At 40.4% G+C, this 21,127-nt stretch overlaps 4 protein-coding genes across 4 annotated transcripts; all 4 read left to right on the top strand.

Moving 5' to 3' along the window:
• Positions 1 to 2,805: 2,805 nt before the first annotated feature.
• On the top strand, positions 2,806 to 6,774 carry LOC103976773 (uncharacterized). Its single transcript, XM_009392098.3, has 7 exons — positions 2,806 to 3,057; positions 3,952 to 4,123; positions 4,282 to 4,331; positions 4,785 to 5,085; positions 5,403 to 5,591; positions 5,688 to 5,870; positions 6,308 to 6,774. The coding sequence occupies exons 1-7, from the start codon at positions 2,882 to 2,884 to the stop codon at positions 6,551 to 6,553; spliced, it is 1,317 nt and encodes a 438-aa protein (XP_009390373.2). The 5' UTR covers positions 2,806 to 2,881; the 3' UTR covers positions 6,554 to 6,774.
• A 2,960-nt stretch (positions 6,775 to 9,734) lies between these two features.
• LOC135613575 (nudix hydrolase 12, mitochondrial-like) lies at positions 9,735 to 12,933 on the top strand. Its single transcript, XM_065110601.1, has 6 exons — positions 9,735 to 10,306; positions 10,427 to 10,507; positions 10,822 to 10,936; positions 11,012 to 11,095; positions 12,340 to 12,489; positions 12,593 to 12,933. The coding sequence occupies exons 2-6, from the start codon at positions 10,434 to 10,436 to the stop codon at positions 12,752 to 12,754; spliced, it is 585 nt and encodes a 194-aa protein (XP_064966673.1). The 5' UTR covers positions 9,735 to 10,306; positions 10,427 to 10,433; the 3' UTR covers positions 12,755 to 12,933.
• A 1,271-nt stretch (positions 12,934 to 14,204) lies between these two features.
• On the top strand, positions 14,205 to 15,197 carry LOC135612160 (extensin-like). The gene has a single exon (XM_065108041.1). It carries the CDS (start codon positions 14,205 to 14,207, stop codon positions 15,195 to 15,197), a length of 993 nt encoding a protein of 330 aa, XP_064964113.1.
• Positions 15,198 to 17,540: 2,343 nt separating this feature from the next.
• LOC135610433 (uncharacterized) lies at positions 17,541 to 20,799 on the top strand. The gene is made up of 4 exons (XM_065104935.1): positions 17,541 to 17,924; positions 19,801 to 20,009; positions 20,119 to 20,179; positions 20,271 to 20,799. The coding sequence occupies exons 1-4, from the start codon at positions 17,922 to 17,924 to the stop codon at positions 20,559 to 20,561; spliced, it is 564 nt and encodes a 187-aa protein (XP_064961007.1). The 5' UTR covers positions 17,541 to 17,921; the 3' UTR covers positions 20,562 to 20,799.
• Positions 20,800 to 21,127: the final 328 nt, after the last annotated feature.

Genomic DNA, 21,127 nt, shown 5'->3' with positions numbered 1-21,127 from the left:
CCATATGTCATTCGACGAAACCTCTTTTGGCTCGATTTTGTTGTGTTGTTGTCAAAACAAAAGTCTTAGGTTTCCGAAACCTATTCAAATTAATCATAATCTTTTGAATATTTTTTTTATTTATTTTCAGTTTGATTCTTATTTCTCGAAAAAAAACTCACTTGTTTTTCTCCATATTCCTCTTTCTTTCTTGGATTTGATTCACAAGGCCAATATTTGATTGTATATATTGAAAATCTTTAAAATTGATAATCTTCTTCGTATATATTGAAAATAAGGATTTTTCTTATGTCAATCAATTCATAACACATATTACCACAAATACATGGATATCGTCGATAGATCCACTCGAACACATGATTTAAATTGTCATTTCGGGTAACGTGACTACAAAGAAACCTAATTAAGATGTCTCTTGATGCCCAATAGAATCTCGCATTTTCGAGTAGGCTAAGCTTGAACCATAGCCCTAAGACAATCAAATTACGTTCAGTGTCACTCGAAAGAATTTCACAACACGAACTATCGAACATTCTAGATTACCAAAGCCTCGTTAAAAATAAATCCAACACATTCTTTTCATCAATTACTTATTAACATACTTGATGTGGGTTTCTTTGGCAGTGCAAATCACATCTTTGTATGCATTATTTGATAAATGGGTTTCTTTTGATCATTTGAAGCTTCTCCCTGTCACCACCAATATCAAGTAGCATCCACCCCACTCTACTAAACTTTAAAGATCTCTCCTTGTGGAAGAAGGCAAGCAATGATGGAGAGATAAGAACATGCTTTCATGTGACCACCTAAACAAGTTAGGCATCTCAAGTTTCATGCTGTGATGCACCTTTTGGATGGTCTCCTCCATTGGTTCATTCTTCATGTCCCTTCTCTTTAGTAGCTTCTTTTTCTGTTAATTTACTTCTTCCAAGACAAGTCTTTAAGATTTCATTAGAGCCAAGAACACAAAAGCAACATTGTTTTATTCTTTTTTGGGGGAAAAAGGGGATCAGTAGATTAACTCAACATCACTTCATACTCAACATTAGAGAATAATAATATTCTCTAATGTTGAGTATGAAAAATTAGCCAACTAGTAGATTAAGTAGTTAGAATTTCTAGGTAAAGAATTAGAACACTCAACTTGTGTTTGATTACTCTCATTAATCTCCTCATTTCCTTTGGTTCAGATTTATTTCACGAGAATCTCATGTGATCGGATGGATGATCAAGAAAGATTGCTCTCATCAATGGATAATTTTTAGTCAATTGCATCTCGAATTAATTAGTTTTGTCTTCGTTTCATATGGATTCGGTGCACATTTGACATGGAAAATGGGCCGAAGAAATCATTTGGGCCAGCCCGAAGAAGCCCATACCGCACCCATCTTAAAGCATGGGACATGATCGATCCAACGCTACAGATGCGGCAATCGCAAAGTATATTTAACGTTAAGCCACTTGCCAAACCAACATAATAACACTTATTTTTATTGAATATTCGAAATTCCACCCATATTATCCAAATTATGTAAAACTAAAAATACATAAGTCAACCGAAAAATTCGTAATAGGTTTTGATAATGTATATTTTGGGTCAAAGCCACGTCACGATCAATGCCACGCCACGCTACAACAAAGTCAGCAAGAGGAGTACCCCCCATGCGTTAAGCCAGAATCCATACCAAAGCGTTGCTTAGTACGTCCCGTCCCGAAAAGCTTAGAACAGTGCCGCATGGCACGTCCCACGACGATGATCGCAAAAATATACCATCTCACCCCTTGAGAATCGATTGCCACGTTAAACCCATGTACAATCGACCCTCGTACAGTAGTATAAAAGCCCATGACCAACATCAAGCCCAAGCGGAGGCAAAAAACCAATCAACCCACTACTGACTTGCTCATCGGTGGGACCAAAGTCGGTAATCACCCAACGAAGGTCATTTTTACAGAAAAACGGCTACCCTCGAGCCATGAGCATTCCGACCTTCGAGTCGTCAACCAGCATCCCGACGACTAGTCGCCAATCGACGTTCGAACCAAGAAACGCCAATCAATATTCCGGTGCCAACACCCCCGTTTCGAGGGTTTGACCAATCTTAGCGACCAGCTCAGTCGACCAAAGACTCCCGATATCAACCCATGGACCAGACCTGCTAACTTATCAACCACAATGCATCAGTTCATCAACGGGTTTAACGTATGATATCACCTTGGATCTTAAGATTTGTTAGATAAATCACCATCATATTAATTATTTTCTTCTCATAATTATGATGTCATAATGCTTAGTAGAAGTTTCAATTATAAGTAGCCAAGAGGTCAAAATCAGAGTCCCACAGTCCAACCAGTTGCCAATCCTAAATTGGATCTTAGAATCGGAACCCAAGTTCAACTCATCCCACACCCCATTCAACCCTTTCACTTGCCCACCAAAACCCACAAAACTAAAAATAAAAAATAGAAAAATCCTAAATTTGCATATCAATAGATAAGCTCCAATAAGTATGAGATCGGCTGTCTCACCTCAGGCATGGGATGCATGAGCATCTTCACCACCGACGAAGGCCACCTCATATTCCAGCTGTGGTCATTCTGACGTCAGAGAGCGGTTGGATACGTGAAATCTACGTTCCCTGCCTGGAGAGATGCAGGCAATCCCAACCAACCCAACAGCACGGGCGGACTCACCTCCGCTGTTGTGTTGCGTACCTATCCCCGTAACCATGACTCAATTTACCGTTCTACCCGTCTCTCCTTCGCCGCCGCCGCGGCTTCCACCTTAAGGGCCCAAAACATATATCCCTCTCCCCCGGAACCCCCTCGATAAAAATCCTTCCTTGTTGCTCTCATCATCCACCAACCCCCCCCCCCTACCATGGCATCGATCTCGAAGCTCTCCAGCCCCGCCTTCACCGCGGTCTCATCTCCTCCTCTCCGATCCGAGCCGAAGCTCTCCGTCGACTTCCGCAGACGCAGCGGCCCGGTTCGGAGCCCGATCGCTCCCCTCCGCCTCTCGATTCAACGAGATCGCTCCGGGAGGAGCGCGTTGGTGTATGCTTCTCTCGTCCCTTGCGCTTGTCCTCGTCACAAGATCTCTTTTTTTGTTTCTTTCTTCTTCTTTGTCTTGCCGGTTGTCTCCAATCTGCCGTGAGACCAAAGTTGATCTGTTATTCTCTAGCGGCTAGTTAGTTGACGAGGTCCTTGACTTTTTTGGGGGGAGGGATTGGGAATCTCGATTGATGTATCATCGTCTTGTTAGATCCCGTTTCTGCTACCATGATTCCATCCATGCAAGAAAGACGGTGTCTTTCGTATTTCAGATGTTGATCCGTGAGAAGCTGTCGCTTATTTAGCCTTTGTAGATGTGTGGAACTCTTGAAAGACAAAGTTTTTAGTTAGCTTTCTGAAGCTTGATTTCTTAGGTTTGATTAGATAATAAAGAATCAGTACTAATGGTACTGTAATATCTGCTAATTCACGTATGTTTGTTGCCGATGTAGCAAAAGCTAGCCTCGAGTCTCGGAAAGAGTCATGTTGTTAGAATTACTTAATGAATTGAGGTTGCTGCTTGCAACTTGTGGTCCAAAATCGCAAGAGTTTCTATTTTAATTTATGGGTACTTAAGTTCAAGGACAATTTTTTCTATAGGGGCTATGTAAAAGTTATAGGAATTTTTCCTGGAAATGTGGCAGCAACGTGGAATGACAATGCAACGTGGAATGACAATTAGATGATATTATGGGTAGGACAATGATGGTTAAACTTTGACTTTTCAGTAGTTCTCTACAAGGATTATGGTAGAGCTGTATAGTAATACATATACATGGTTTGTGCTTCCTGTTTCTTAGATTGTGTTTTGGTTTGCTGATACTCTGATCTTTTGCTTCATGTTATCAAGATACTTTCTTAAAAGTTTTCCTGAATTCGAACTAAATATGTACCCAGTGTGAAGTCTTCACTGCAAGATGGAAATGGTGTCCCATCAAAGAGGACAACCCTCCACGATCTCTATGAGCAACAAGGACAGTCTCCATGGTATGACAATCTCTGCCGGCCTGTGACAGATTTGCTGCCGCTGATTGCCAGTGGTGTAAGGGGTGTTACCAGCAATCCCACGGTAATTTTTTTTTGGGTTAAAAGTTCAAGGTCCCCTTAGTTTATCAAACTCAGTTGGAAAAAGAACCTATTACATTCTGGAATTTGATGTCAGTCAAATGTTTTCTTATTTTTTATAAGAGTGCATTTGATCTTAACTGAATTTTCATGTTGCTGCAGATTTTTCAGAAAGCTATATCATCGTCTAGTGCCTATGATGAGCAATTCAGGTATTCGACCATTTTGACTTAGTATCTTGTATCAACCACAATAATTTGCTGGGCTCGAGCTGTATGTGCCATTGTCCTATGTGAATGACCTATCATATACCATCATTCTTAAGTTAATGGACTAGATTATCTCCATCATGACCAAGTTTCTAGTAGGTTCTTGAACTTTTTTATTTGGTGGTTGCTGGAGAAAAATTATGTGTGTTTGGCACGGAGGCCTGGATTTTTTTTTTTTTTTTTTTTGGAAGAACCTGAAAAAGAAAGATGATAAGTGTGTTTAGCACAGAGGTTTGGATTTTTTTTTCATTTTTATGGAAGAACCTATAAAAGATATATTACCATGAATAAGAACTGTCATCTTTCTATCAGTGGTTCAACTTTTAATAATTTACATGCTTATCTGTCCGAAATCTTTGTATATATTCATGAACAAAGTGCAATTTTGGTCTATAGGCAGCTGGTAACTGCAGGAAAGGACATAGAAAGTGCTTACTGGGAACTTGTTGTGAAGGACATTCAAGATGCTTGCAAACTTTTTGAACCCATTTATGATCAAACAGATGGTGCTGACGGTTATGTATCTGTTGAAGTGTCTCCTAGACTTGCGAACGATACCAATGGCACAGTTGAAGCTGCCAAATATTTGCACAAAGTGGTTGATCGCCCGAATGTGTATATAAAGATCCCAGCTACAGCAGAATGTGTTCCATCCGTCAAACAAGTTATTTCACTTGGTATAAGCGTTAATGTGACGGTAAGTTCGGTTGCTTTGTGTCTTTTCTCTGACCATCTTAAATTATATACTTCACCCTCCTTGACTGAAGATACGTTATTTTTAAAAAAAGACCAATTTTCCTTTGAATCACTTCTCTATGGTTCCATTCAATTATTCTGGTTGGATCTTCAAATTGTTTCACTTTCTGTGCCACTTTTAGTTTACATCTCTAAAATCTTCCTGAACCTGATTTTAGGGGTATTTTTTTGTAATCATGATGGCCGTATGCTTTTACAGTAGAATACTTCAGTACATGTTGATTATTGATGCGCTGATTATACTTCTATATTTTACAGTTGATCTTCTCACTCCCTAGATATGAAGCTGTGATCGATGCTTATTTGGATGGTCTCGAGTCTTCTGGGCTCAGTGACCTTTCTAAGGTGACCAGTGTGGCTTCCTTCTTTGTCAGTCGTGTTGACACTCTCGTTGATAAAATGCTAGAAAAGATTGGGACGCCTGAAGCTCTTGATCTCCGAGGAAAGGTAAACTCTCTGTTGCCCATGGCTTCTAAAATGAGAAGACTAACAAAGATGCTTACCTTTTCTGATGCTTACCTTCTCTATGTTGGAACCCCGCAGGCAGCTGTAGCTCAAGCAACTCTAGCTTATAAGCTGTATCAAAAGAAATTTTCTGGTCCACGTTGGGAGGCTTTGGTAAAGAAGGGTGCCAAAAAGCAGAGGTTATTATGGGCCTCGACCAGTGTTAAGAATCCTGCATATCCTGACACTCTTTACGTCGATCCTCTTATTGGACCTGACACGGTTAGTTACTACAACGTATTTCTAGATTATTTCAAACAAAAAGAAAAAGAGCTTTACCGATTGAACTCCCAATGGTGAAATCTATCCGAGTATAATAGTCTAATCAGAGGTGTATGTTGGTGCTTACCATGGTAATAATAAAGGACACCAAGAAATTTAATGATTCATGATCGTAGAGCATGGATTTGAATTGCTTTGGTGGAGTTTTAGGCAAAGTGCAACTTGTGTGTCATTGTCTTGCCACCACACCTACCATACAATTGGTTATATTTTTCACTCTTAGGCATGGTTTGACCAATGTATTATTATCTGGCTATATGAAATTTCATCAAACGGGGAACTTCAGCTATGGGTGCATCCAGAGTTTTTAACTTCAAATTTATGGGTATAGCACAATGTTCCTGGCATTACATTCCTATATTTTGATGTGGTTCCAGGTTTCGACCATGCCCGACCAGGCTCTTGAAGCCTTTATGGATCACGGTGTCGTCTCGAGGACCATTGATTCAAACATCTCGGAGGCTGAGGGAATTTACAGTGCACTAGAGAAGTTGGGGATTGACTGGGACGAAGTTGGGGCACAGCTTGAGGCCGAGGGTGTGGAGTCATTCAAGAAGAGTTTCGACAGTTTGCTGGTTAGCCTGAAACAGAAGGGTGATTCTCTCAAGGCCCTCAGTCTGTAGAACAGTTATGATGAGCCTGTCCATCTCTGTCCACTGTGGATGGGATCTAAATAAAGCTGGCTTGTATTCGTTTTGCTGTAATTCTTAGTTTGTTTGGCACTCGAGTGAACTCTGTCTTTGTATTGCAGTAGTGAGGAATGACTGGGCTTGAGAATAAATGTGTGAAGTGGTGTAACCATGGGTTTTTAAGTGCCAAGATTCCTAAAGAAGTGTTACAATGATTCCATGCTCCCCATGTTGATTTTGCATTGTACTACTTTTTTTCACGAGGATGATGTTCCAAAGATTTGTAGAAAAATTATGTGAAATCTTTTTACTTTATTCCAAAGATTTGATAGGTTTAGAATAATTTGTACTTGGGGGTTAAGATTCATTTTCGGGCTTAAGATTCATTTTAGCCGTTGTGGTTTTAATTATGAATTACTTAAGTCCTTACGATTTATTTTTATGTATAAAATAATTATTATATTTTTATTAAATCTAAGTTAATAAATGTTATAATTTATTTATGTGATATATTGATTCATAATAAATTATTAATATAATGATACGTATAACTTAAGTGGTTTTAGTCATGGATCACTTAAGTCTTTATTATTTTGTTTGTGTTTAAAATAATTTTTATATTTTAAAAAATTTAACATGTACCTCGTCTCGTTGTTGACAGATGTTAAAGTCTACTTACGTGATATGCTGATTCATAATAAAGTATTAATATAATAATACGTATAATTTAAGTTAAAAAAAAAATTTATCTTGTTGGGGAAGAGGAAGCGATGAAGGCCATGGATGAAGACGAAAATGTAAAGATAGAAAAAGTCAGAGGTTGAGGTGAGGGAGAGCTGGACCACCACGTTGCAAGCACGACGATGAGGGCACATGAGAGGACGAAGTAGGAGGTGATGGAGACGAAGACACTCAAGAGGAGGAAGAGGGATTATAAGACTATTGCATGCTTAGCATCTGATTAGTCGATACACATCCACCTAAAGTAGGACCGGAAGCTCCTGAGTTTATCGCCAACGCAAGAGAGGCTACGTGCGCACGATGCCCTACTAGACAGTAGCATCTCGGTGCTGCTATTGGTGGTCGCTTCCACGACGACGTCTCCTTTTGCTATTAATGGTGGTCTCAATTTTTTAATTTAAATTATATATGTTATTATATTAATAGTTTATTATGAGTCAACATACAACGTAAGCAAAGAGGCTATATTTTTTATATATGCTTATTAATTCAGAATTGATATAAATGGTTTATATACTATATTTTTTAAAATGTAGATGTTAGATGAGTAAAATCATAAAGGCTTAAGTAGTCCATAATCAAAACTACATGGGCTTAAATAAAATTTTTTTAACTTAAATTATATGTATTATTATATTAATAATTTATTATGAGTCATCATGTCACGACTCTATCTGTTAACTGCTTGATGAACCGATTCATCAATTTTGACCGAACCAATTATCTTGATCTGGGCTCGATTTGAGCTAGATCTACACTCGGTCTAAGCTCGATTTGAGTGACTTAAACTGATTAATCATCGTCACCGTAAAAAGATAAAGACTTAAAATCGTTGCCATGATTTTAAGAAATTTATATATATTTATTATAATCATAATAGTAGCGATAACTTTATCGTATATATCTTTCATTTAAAAAATATTTTAAATCTCATATTTTTTTAATATAAGATGCATATTATTTACGTTCTCTTTTTATTATAGATAATCCTTTTTCATTTATAATTTTTAAATGATAATTTTTATTTTACTATCTACGATCTCAGTATTATTGATTTTATCCTTTTTTTCTCATAACCTCTTATTTCATCTTCACTATCGACGTCATTATCGTCAACCTTACTCACTGCAAATATCGATTGTTGACACCGTTAACGCTCGCATAATGACCTTTCGATGCTTGTTATTGGTACCGTCAAAGGCGATGTCACTTACCTCTCCATTTACCGTTGATGCTGCTCATCATCACTATCGACACAATTTGCTATCAATGTTGCTTGTCGTCATCGTTAATACTACTCAACACCATCCAACCTCACTCGTGTGCCCCATCAATATCGTCCTTCGAGTTCATACGTAAAAAGATAGTTTAAAAAAATTTAAAAATTTTAAATTAAAATTATAAAAAAAAATTTAAAAATAGTAATCACACAATAAAAAGAGAGATTGTACTAGAAAATATATTCTTTTTGGATAATTTTTAGATGATACCCTTTTTTCATAATTCACACACAATCACCTTGTATTTCAAAAATCCTTAAAATACCTTCCAAAAGCTGTCATGTATTTTCCCGTCCAAGCAAAAAAATATTTTCCATCAACTGTTTGCAATATTTTGTTGGTTAGTTTTTATCCAAAAAATACTATATAGTGTTTTTGTTTTAAAAATACCGTATAGTGTTTTTGTTTCGAAAATACTATTTAAAAAGAAATGACTGCTTGAAAACTATAAAAATTACAGCTTTTTGAAGTACTAGAGATAAGAGATGACTGCTTGAAAACTATAAAAAGAAATATCATTAAAAAAAAAATCTATAAAAACTATTTTCACGGACAATCGCCCTAACATAAACATCTAAAAAGAGTTTTATCGCATAATCACGACCATCCCATCTAGGATTTGCTTTCCGTACGTCTTGCTTGAACAAAAGCAAGAAGGATCAAATCGGACTCAACCTTATCATTTATTGTTTCGTATGATCATAACAAAATGCCACTTATAAGAATTAATTAGCAACCGAGATAGCTCAAACGGGACACAACCTTTCACCTTCCCTGTTTACAGCTCACTTCTGTCTCTCACCTACATTGTAGGTCCCACGTCCGATCCGTATCTGCGTACCAATCGTGAGGCAGGTGCGCTTGTGGGGCAAACCCTTTTGCCACCCTATGGGTCCCATCCCGATCCGTACATACCTTCCAATCGTAAGTCTGGTATGTCGCATGGGGGAATTATTTCCCCGGAACGAGAGGGGGAGAGAGAGCGGGGGTGAACGAAACAATCCCACAAAATGACCAAATAATCGCCGTAAAAGAAGAGATTTGACCGACAAAGTCAACGCTCCTTTCGAGAAGGTCGTACAGAAAGTCAACTCCTTCCCCTATCCCTCACCACCGTCATCTTTATCCTGGACACGACGTATTCCAAAATTTTCACTGGTTTATCGGCGTACACGACAAGCGTTGATCCGATCCTGCCGCAAAAAGGTGGTCGGCGCCTCGTTCCCCATCTTTTAATGCAGTTCACGCAACCCAGGATTGCGGTTTCCTCGTGAAATATCCCAGCTTGCACCCCCTTGTTGTGGTTTCTGACCACTTCCGATCTCGTCGGTGTTGCCCAGTTTCGAAAAGTCGTGGCTTTTATTGCCGATCGGTTGATCTCTGTGCCGTTCCGTTGACCCAGAGGCATTAAATACCTCGCGCGAGAAGACGGAGAAGACGCAGCAGCCGCAGCAAATCTCTTCTCTTGTCTTCTTCTCTCCCAACTCTCTAGCGTTTGCCTTGGGCTTTGTTTTGGCTTCTTGTTGCTATTTCTCCGTCGGTTTTCTTGTGTTTTCTGCAATGCCGTCGTGGGGAAGGTCAGGACTGTGAGGAAGAGGGGTTTAAGAGCCAAAAATTGTGAGCTTTGTGCAAAACGAGGGCTCGAATAGGTCTTCGAAGTGATAACTGCGGCCCCAGGGTTTCAAGGGCGGTACCCCCTGTTTCTGAAACCAGAATATTATCTCAGGTGAGAGGTGCTTTTAATCTCCGTGTCGCGTTGATCGATTCCTTTGTCTTTTGCCTCATTTCGTCTCCATTTTGTTTCTTGTGTTCCCTTCCCTAAAGTCGTAAGCTTTCTTACTTCCAGCGGAATCATGTCTTCGCCTCTGCTAGCTCGGCAGGGTCGACATCTGCAGCGGTATGAGAACCAGCTTCGGCTTGTCGCAGGGTATTTACTTCAGCTTCAACTCTTCTTACATTTCAGTTCGTTAGATCAGAAATCCAATCCAGTAACCTATTATTCGTTAGATTCAAGTAAGATATATCAGTTTTCTTTTATCTTTTACATCTTAGTGAGCTGTGGTAACAGTAGTTCTGTAGCTTTTCTGTCAGCAACTGTCGTGATGGGGTCTTTACCATCATCCCTGTAGAGCTTTGCTGACTTGTGATTATGATGTAGTGATTCATCGGAACAAGATTTACACTCGTTACCCCTCTGTATATGTTTCTGATTCTTGATGTATGTCCTGATGGATTGATCAGATGCATTCCTTACAAGATAAATGGGAACTCCAGCAGTCAATCTGGTGATCTGATGAACAGAGTGGAAGTCCTCATGATCAGTTCACCAGGTCGACATGACCTCATCTTCCCAAAGGTAAGAACGTCTTGTTAGCCTCACGTTCAAAATGTGGATGGTTAAGGTTCCTGAACAGTCCGATCCTTGGTGTAGGGTGGTTGGGAGAAAGATGAAACTGCGTGTGAAGCGGCATGCCGAGAAGCTTTGGAGGAAGCAGGTGTGAGGGGAATCATCAAAGTAAGTATTGGTAGAAGGAAGATAGAGTTCAGAAACTTGTCATTTCTTTTTTCCTTTTTGCATCAGATAATCTCTTTGAATTGCACCTTCCATTAGTTTGATGTTATGCCCCAAAGAAAAAAGACATTGTTTTCCATTCCAATCTTTGTATATTTTGCTCAACTGTAGTCATGAATTTAATCTCTGATCGATACTGGTTGAAACAGAAGTCATTTTAGAAACTCTACTGGTGTTAACAATGACTGCTACCTAAGAGTGTGTGGCAAAATTAAACTTTTTCTTTTCTTGCTTTTAGTTTCTGTGATTTGGGATTCCATGTTGACTTACCATTGGCAGATATCTTAGTCTGGTGCTTCCATTTTTCGGAAAAGTAAAAAAGTCCATTTCCGAAGAATCTAACTTGATTGGTGTGATGTCACTCTTTATCATTGAGTCATCATGTCATTTTCATCTCCAACAAAGCTGTCAGTCACTAACTATTATTTTTGGAGCTTTATGGCAAAGTGATTTTAACATCATCAGTGTTCCCCATACCCACCCATTGGACATGTGATATGTCTCTTGTTTGCTTGACCCCTGCATCATCTCTCATGTGAGTTGTTCTTAGGAATGGTCTTACAGCTCCATCTCCACCGTGTTACTCGTCTGATGCAAATGAGGCCTTGTGTTTATAGTTGAGAGTTTTAGTTGCATAACTTAGGTGTCACTTGGATCACAAGAAAGCAAATCTAACTAACCGGTAGGCAGACCATCGATGATCGTTGTCATACCTAAATCACTGCTTTATACCTATTTGCTAAGTTGACTTCAGGTGGCATTAGCATACTAGTCCTTAGCAACATGAGTCCATTGGAAATAGTTCCTTTTAACTTATCGGAAGATGAAACTGGTAGTAAATAATTGAATGATTGAGACAGATGAAAAGGGGTCCTTATTTGCACTCACTCTATTGTTGAAGTAATTGGGTGTTCAATCAAACATGAAACTATTTTTATCTATGGTGGTATATTTGAAACATTCCATCATTTTCTAACTGCAACTTGAAAGCATTCAATCGTTGTCGTTCTTATTTCTGATTAGGACTCCTGCTGTGTTTACTTTTGAAAGCTTATGTTTACAAGATTTATCTGCTTCATCAATCTTTATGTTGGATGATGCATCTAGTGTATCTCAAGTTTTGTTAGACAACCGATTGCTTTCTCTCTCTCAAAAGATTGTGTTGATCATCTGCAATTTATGATCAGGGAGTTGAGCTGGGTCATTGGGTGTTCAGAAGTAAGAGCAGACAAGGCACTGGCAGCCTGGAAGGAGCTTGCAAAGGCTATATGTTTGCATTGGAGGTCACAGAGGAACTCGACTACTGGCCCGAGCAGAGTATACATGGCAGGATGTGGGTCAGTATTTGCTACTACTCCACCTTAGTTATAGACTCAAATCAATCACAAATTTTGATCAACCAATCTTGTATCCTTGAACTCTTTGACTTTGTAACAACAGGTCGCTTTGCCACAAGCATTTCAACTCTGTCGATACGAATGGATGCGTGAAGCCCTTTGCTTGTTCAGGAACCGCCTACTGCCTCTTCCTGAGCTACCCGAGCCATCAAACTTCTCAATGGTGATGCCTGCTCCGGCTGAGCCAGCCATAGCCTTATGCTGAAAGCTACTCGCGACTTCAACTACAGAGTTTAGTACATTCGATCCATCGATGGTTGTCTCACCTTATGTTGGTGAAGCTGAGTGTTGGTTCTGATCAGGACACTGACTTATACATGTTATTGTTCTACCACTGTTAATGATATCATATCTTCACCAATGTGTTTTTGTTAATTGACATCAGTCTGCTGCCCGCTTAATTTGTCCTGATAAAAGACCAACCGATACAAATTGGCTGTGATTGAAATCTTTCTACCTTTCCTCAAATTTACTTTGTAAGGAAATACATGTAACACTCTCAATTAGTCCTATATCGAAAATGGACAAAGAAGATTAAGATTAATTTATAAAGGTACGATGAGTGCATTACATAACTTTCTATGAAGTCAACTTACGTATATCCATTTCATTATTTTCAATAATAAAAATAAAATATTTTGCTAATATTATTAAAAATAAAACTGTTATATTATAGTATTTTTTTTACATTATAAAAATTTTTAGTATTATTTAAAACACTATAATACAGTGTAAAAACATTATAAACACAATATTTTTATAAAATTTATAAAAAAATTATAATATTTTGTATATTGCGATACAATGTTTTTCTAGGATTCTAAAAATATTTGTAATATAAAAATATTATAATTGAATCATTTCACCCAATGAACCATAGGAAAAGGAAGGGAAAAGGATATTCTAAATTTTAGGCAAAAAAGAGATGTGGAATTTTGAAAACGATTTTTTCCAGAAATTTACTTTTTTTTTAAAGAGAGTTTTAGATGTTATCAGCTGACACAATATCTGTAATTATCCCAATCAGTTCATAACTATTGGAGAGATTCTATTGTATTTATTACTCTTTATTTTCTTCAATATGTCTATTTTTTTTCCTATAATCCTTTTGTCACTATATAATAAATTTAATTTTATAATATTAATAATAAATATATATATATATATATATATGTATATATATATATATATATACATATATATATATTTGAAATATATTAAATATATTTGTTCGACCAATGACCCATCCGATGAGAAAGACGTGTCACGCTCTCGTCCACCACCTTTGCCTCTCTTCCGTGAGAAGAGAGAAGCCCATGCAGGTTGGCGTCCTCCTCCACCATGGCAGACATGCACCGAGAACGCGGACATGAATCCTGCGGCAGATGGAGTCGACGTCCTTTCTCGATCGACACCTCAAAGCAATCCGATACCAACCTTGTTCTCCTTCATGGCCGCTATCATCACCTTCCTTGCTCTCCTCTGCCCTCGTATCTGATGCTTTGCCTTAGCCTTTTATCCTCTGCCGTCAGCACTCCAACTCCGGCGTCGCCTCTCGTTTCCCCCCTCCCTACAAATAGGGAGTTGGTGGGAGCCTCTCGTACCCCACCATCTCCTCTTTAGAGGTCTCCGTCGAGTGACAGAGTGAGCGTGCGATGGCGAACCAGTTTCCGACCGGCCGCTCGTGGTTGCTCCGTCTCGCCTCGCTGGCCAGGATGGAGCCACCGCCACCACCGCCGCAGGCTCAGCCGGCACCGACTCCTCGAGCTTCGCCGTTTGCTGGGATACCTCTGCTGCCGACGCAAGCTCCACCGCCTCCAACTCAGCCTCAGGAAACACCACGTCGTCTACCACCTCCTGCTACAGAGGTCTCAAAACCAGCGACTCGCCCCCCAACTCCTCCCCAGTCCCCGGAAGTCGTCAAAGTTTCCTCCCCAACGCCACCACAGCCCCCCATGGCCGGCTCAACTCAGCCTTCTCCTACTGTGGAAACCCTAACGGCGTCCCTGAAGCCCATAGTGACGATCCGCTCCCCAACTCCTCCTCGATCTCCCGAGGTCATCGAGACCTCCTCCCCAACACCGCCCCCCTCCCCCAAGAGCAACACCACACAGCCTTCCGCCACTCCGACGCCACATCCGGAACCTGAACCCAAGCTCACGTTCGAGCGAGACAACGGTATCAAGAACGACGGCACAAGAACTTCCAGCAATGGCGCAGGGGAACCACCCAAGAACAACCACAGTAGCAATCACTACGGCTCCTCCAAGCACGCGGAGCCCGCAGCTGCAAAGGAGGAGGAGGAGAACGAGACGAGGGCCGTCACCATCGCAGGGCACAACCTCGGAGCTCACATGGATCTCGGCTCCTCCTACTCCTATCACAGCAGAAAGCAGCAGCTCCATGACGACAACATGGAGGGTAAAGCACAGACTGAAGAAGGCGAGACGACAAAGGCAGCGATCAAGCAGAAACCATCGATCACACGGGTGAACAGCAACGTGCAGACTGTAAACAACTCGTTGCTCGTCGATTCCTCCTGCATCTTCGGGAGCCCCGGCGTGCACATCAACCTCAGCACCCAAAAGAGCCAACCACCACTACACTTGGATCAAGAACAAGGAGTTGACCCTGCACCTGCCAAGTGACCATGTCATACAATAAAAGAAGTCTTCTTGACTACGTGCTTGTGATGTGAAAATGCCTTGTACCAAAATAAATGTGATCATTGGATGACAAGTAAAGAAGTAAGCCTTCGATCGAGTAACTCCTTTACAAACTGCTATATCTCTCTTCATACCTTCCTTGTTCAGAAGATGCAAACACAGAAGCTTTCTACACAAAATTCATCTCCAGCATGCATTCCAAGTAGTGCGTGATAGAACAAACATATACTAGTTTTGGTACAAAGAACTCATCATCAAATTTTCGGAAAATTTCTACTATTTTGAGTAGTTAAATTGGAAGTTTGGCTTGAACAAGTCACTGCCACCAGTACCAGTGCCAGTGCCAGTGCCAGTGCCAGTGGAAGATTCTAAGTGAGGACTAGTTGTTACTATTACGAGTAGTAACAACAAAGTAAAAGAATTCGGTGTACAACATACCAATCATTATATGGACTCAAACTGATGTACTACTGCTATACTTGCAATTACAGAAGGAAAGAAGACAAAGTTGTGAGCTTTGTTGAATCCAAAGAAATTCTCATACATGACAGACACATGAAATCTGAAATGTTATTGTAAATTTCATTCATGGATTGGAAAATAGATCAGATTGGAAGGAGGCATGTCATCTCTTACGGTCATAAACAAAAGGAAAAGAAAAATGTTATTCTCTGGTGAAGTTGATGGAGACCAAAAAGTTAGGAAGAAATACTAATCAATCACACATCCACCCCACAAAAGCAGACAACACTCTCCTTCGCTTGTCCATGTCTGTTTGCTCTGTGCACATGTATCATGTGTGTGAGAATAGGTAAAGGTAGGAGGATGATGACAACCAAAGAAGCAGATGCTGAAGAACACTGATAAAGATGTAGATAAGGAATCTAAGAATACAAATGTATGCCTGACCTTGGAAAAAAAAATATTTATGTTGTTTATATTCCCAATTAATTCCTTAATTAATCAAATCTTAACATATCTTGATATAAACTTTATGTGATTTCACAATAGGAGTCAACTTGCCAATATAAATAAATGCATGCAAATTTTGAAGTCATAAAGTGACTAAATCAAGAAGAACAGCAAGTGAAAAAGAGAGACCCTTTTTACAAAGGACGAGGAACGACTGAAGTAAAATAGTTGCAGCTTTGAACATAATCGTTTCAATTTGAATATTTTGGTGGCAACATTTGAAAGATGATATACCTCAACTTTACTCAAACTCGAGACAAAGTAGGGTTGATTTGTGGGGCAAAAATGTTTTATGTATTAAAAAATGTTATGATAACTTTGACCAAAAGTCAGCCAACCAGAATCACGGTCAACCCTGACCGAAGGCACACTGACTCCTCCACGCAACCAAAGATTCCATGTCTTCCTCGGACATCGATCTTTTTCTTAGATTCTTTTATATATATATATATATATATATATATATATATATATATATATAAAGAAACTTTGGGAATTAAATAATATAATCACGTAATGCCGCTCCCGTTAAATGCTAATCTACAAGTTTCGAATTAAGACGGAGACGTTTCCCAAGGACACGATGGTAAGTATGGCCAGCCATCGCTTTTTATCCGAATCGGATGTTATCAACCGTACGATCAGAATCGGACGGCTATATGAGAAGAAATCAAAGTACCTCCTCTGCCGCACCTGTCGTCTTTACTGACGGCTGTTCACGGAGTTAGGATGTCAGTGACGGACGGGAAAACGGCCGTTTGATCCAAAGTTGGGCAAAGGGCGGGAGAATCGTGGTACGGCGACCACGCGCGCGTGGCAGTCGCTCGCCCCGAGGCCCCCCCTCGACTCGCCGAGTCGCTCGGAACGAGTTCAGTCGTTTCTGGGCCGTATCGTGGGATCCACTTGAGCTACCCAGTTCCCCGATTGGTGACAGTGCCGGTGAGAAAGAAAGTAGAAGAAGGAATGATAGGCGTTTCCCCTTGGTACGGTCGGTGGCGACTGCTCCGCGTTAACCCGGTTTGGACAAGCGAGTCAGACTCGGTGCGGGAACGGATCATTCCCGAATGGAGGCGCCGTCCCCACCTACCACCTGTATGACCAACAAAAGGGGTCCCAATACCGCGCCAACCACAAGACAGGTATTCGCTTGGTAATCCACTAATGAGAACAATCACGTAAAGGGCTGTAACAGCTGGCTTTCACGACTAACGAGGGACGGGTAGGAGAGGGTCACAAAAGAGAAGGTATTAATGGTAGCCGTTAATTCAACTTAAGAGGAGTTATATAACGATTAGTGGAAAACGAGAAGGACTAAGTGGAGCGGTGGAGTATTAAGGCGTCCGTGACCACCGGTTAGATCGGGAATAAATCGAGGCCTCGCGGGGGTCGTTATAAGGCCGCGAGAGAGTAGCACGGCTACCCCCTTGCCGTCTCTCGCGGAGGCGAAGAAGAGAGAGAGAGAGAGAGAGGAGGAGGAGGACGTGGACGTGGTTTCCCTCGTTGCTTCTCCTCTCTCACGCTTTTGGTGTGCTTCTCCTCTCCCTCCTACCCCCGCGCGTAGCGTTTCGGACGCTGCACACAATGGGGATCTGGGTCTTCATGGCCCGATCGCTTCGATCTTGACGAGGAACTCGGGGTTAGGCGCGGGATCTGGTGCGTTTGCTGTAAAATAGAGGCGCCCTCCTGGCTATTGGCTTAGATCTTCTAATAGAGGGGAGGATCGGCGATTTTTACATGGTAATGTGAGATTAGGGTTTTTGCCGTTTTAAATTTAGCTTCACACATTTCCTTTCCTTGTTTTGGTGGATTTGTGAGATTTTCTCTTGGAGTTGTCTGTACTATTTCTGAAAATTTACTCGTGGAAGGCTGAGATCCTCCTCCGTGATGTTTTCTGGTTTCCTTCTAATTTTTTGTTTCTTATGTGACCTATCTGTAACTTGCGTCGTCCGGTGCATTCAAATCTCATGTGAGACCTCTTTTCTCAAGGAAAAAAAAAGCTCCTTTTTCTTCTGCAAGACCTGATACATTTATCGTGGTTATGATGCAATCTGGCCGCACATGGACTGGTTCCTGCTCTTAGTTTGTCATCGATTCTAAAGGTTTTCTATCCCGGAAAATCCAGGGATCCTCGCATTTCATTTACTTGATGTCAAAAATGTATTTGGTCTTCTGGCCAATTTGTTCATGTTGTCGCATGACCTAGGATCTGCTTTACTGTTTTTAGTTCATTTGAAACCAAATACATAAGATAAGCCTACAGAATTTTTCTTGCGGTTGCTTTCTGGTTCTATTAAATTGATCGAAGCTTTTCTCTTCCGAAGAATCAAAAGTAACGCTAATCGTTAGTGCGTCTAGGGAAAGTTCTTTGAAATTGGAGTATCAACAATAATGCTGCTTCTTAGAAAGAAGGTTTCTTTTACTTATCCGTGGTTACTTTTCTATTTATTTGTTTGGTATTCAAACCAATCACCTACCGTATGGTGTTCAACCGGATAGTGCTCGAGTGAAGCAACTTTTGTGAATTGGCAGGAGGAATCTATTCAACAGAATCTCCTTTTACTTTGCTTGATGGAAGGAAGAATTTTATTCCCACATTCCCAAGCAGCTTTGACATTTCTGGAATTAGGTTGCCTGTTGGAATCTTTGCAGATGTTGTTCTGCCTTTCGTGGAGAACATTTATCTATAGTCTTTTACCCAACATCTAAATGACAGGTCTATTCACCGAGGAGTCTTTATGAATAGTCATTATAGTTGGAGCTCTCTGCAACATTTACACTTGTGAGTTCCTTAGGTTCTGTGGCTGGTGTTGCCTAAAGACTTGCACATGTCTTCTTGGGATAAAGTTTTGCTTGGACATTATTTTAAGAGCAACCAAATTCACGTGTAAGCCATGTTTCATATTAAGTGCTGCGAGTGTCTTTTGGTCTTTCTAGATTTCAGTTAAGAGCTTCACCTTTTCATGGTGGTTCCGATGGTCACCTCATGGAATTGGCTTTTGATTGATTTTGTTGGTAGATAATGATCATATCAGAATTAAGTATCGGTTGATCTTCTTTTCCTCTCCTAGTTTATCTTATATTTTTGTTTCTAGTATTATTTGAAAGAATGTTATCATTGCTTTTGGACAAATTTTTCTGTGCTGTTAAATTTATGTTGTTGGGAATTCATGGATGAACATGTTTATCCTACTACCTCTTTAAATATCGCAACATTTTATATTGGATTTCTGAATAAAATATACATCTTTCCTATGAGACCATCTGACTTTTGGCTTACTATGCATCTTTCTTTTTATGTACCTTGCCTTTATTCAAGTGAATTGACAAGCCAAAATATATGTAATATTTTCATAGGATGTTTTCTTTATGTCAATACATTTCATACTAATGTAATATTGGTTTTAGTCAGTGATTTTATAGTATCCTTTAGACGTGTTAGATCTGTGCTTTTGCCTTGCACATATGAAGCACAGGTGTAATAAGCCTTATATGAAACGAAATTCTTAGGAAAATTAGAGTTTTGCACTTTATGTTCTTGAAAAAAGTAATAAATATGCAGATGCCCATGACTGATCCTTTATCATTTTCTGGTGCTTCTATTGTTGTGATACAGGAGAATTACAAAATGGAGAACTGCCCAGTGAGAGTTAATTCCATTGGACAACTTTATCATGATTGCATGTCTGATAGAAGATCTAGGTTTTGGCAAATTGATAACCAACCAAATCCCAGGTCTGAGGTCATTTGTCCTCAACCCCGTCGAGCCACAAGAGCCCCTTATTTCATTAATGCTCTCAATAGAGTCAGTTCTAAGCCAAAGGGGTGAGTGTGCATTACTAATCTTATTATGTTGTGCAATTTTGCTGATTCTCATCGGTGCTCGCTTTTGTGGTTTAATTGTTCACTAAATTTGCTGAACATCTTTCTGCAGCTTTTTGCCCATGTACAGAGTGGATTGTGCTCCTGAGATTCTTGAACTCATCCTGAGCCAGGTATTATTCTGACTGACATTCATATACCAAGTTCATAGTCTTCCTTTTTATTGATGTGGCAGGCAATTCTAATTAGCTGGCTTGCTACCAGGATGACTTAGACAATGATCCTGACTCTAGCAACCAAGTGGGTGGCTTCTTCCGTGGATCTCCTCCCGTACGCACTAATAATCCGGTCATCCACGATGTGCAGTTTGCCAAACAAGCCCAGTCCTTGGCTTCTCCTCGAGCCAACTCCCCCGGGATGAAGCAGGCCGGAAGAGTTGAAAGAGGGTCTCCGACCTGTGGATCTTCCTTGGGAGGGAGCCCCAAGGTGAGAATCGAAGGATTTGCTTGTGGGAGGAGCTCTGAGAAGCACTGTGTTGCCCCAGCTCTAGCATGATCCCTCCTCTCTCTCTCTCTCTCTCTCTCTCAATTAATCCTGACCTTACTGCCTGTGTCGATGTAAATGTGTCGTCTTCTACTGTGTCTGTCATCAGCTGTTGAAGCTGCCGAAACGCCACTCTCGAGCAGAGTTTGGTGGTCCTGTAAATATGAGGTTTAAATGGGTTTAGAGTTTGTACAGAACGTCCAAGCTGGTAACGCTATCGAGTCAATGTAAATGCAAACTCCTTTTTGCATGAACTTGACTTCCATACGTTATCGACTCTTTAGTGCCATCGGTAGATAGGCTTTTTACTTACAGCCATCGCTTCAATAACACGAGTTCGGCCAAATAACATGCTGGGCTATGTACATGTATGTCAGATGCAATCATTGCGTAGTTTTTGGTTGAGGCACTTTCATCATGACCGTCCATTCAAGGTATCGAGGATCCACGGCCTCGGTGGACTCGTGCGACTCACGTGCAGAGGCCAGGCATCGCCTTGCGAGCAGTAGATGACGTGGTGAGATGCTATTGGGACAGAGCTTTCGGTTTAGTATCATAAGTACGACAATATATATATA

Source organism: Musa acuminata, chromosome BXJ1-2, assembly GCF_036884655.1.
Source record: "Musa acuminata AAA Group cultivar baxijiao chromosome BXJ1-2, Cavendish_Baxijiao_AAA, whole genome shotgun sequence".
In the NCBI taxonomy this organism is placed as follows: Eukaryota; Viridiplantae; Streptophyta; class Magnoliopsida; order Zingiberales; family Musaceae; genus Musa; species Musa acuminata.
This window is presented reverse-complemented; position numbering and strand designations above follow the sequence as displayed.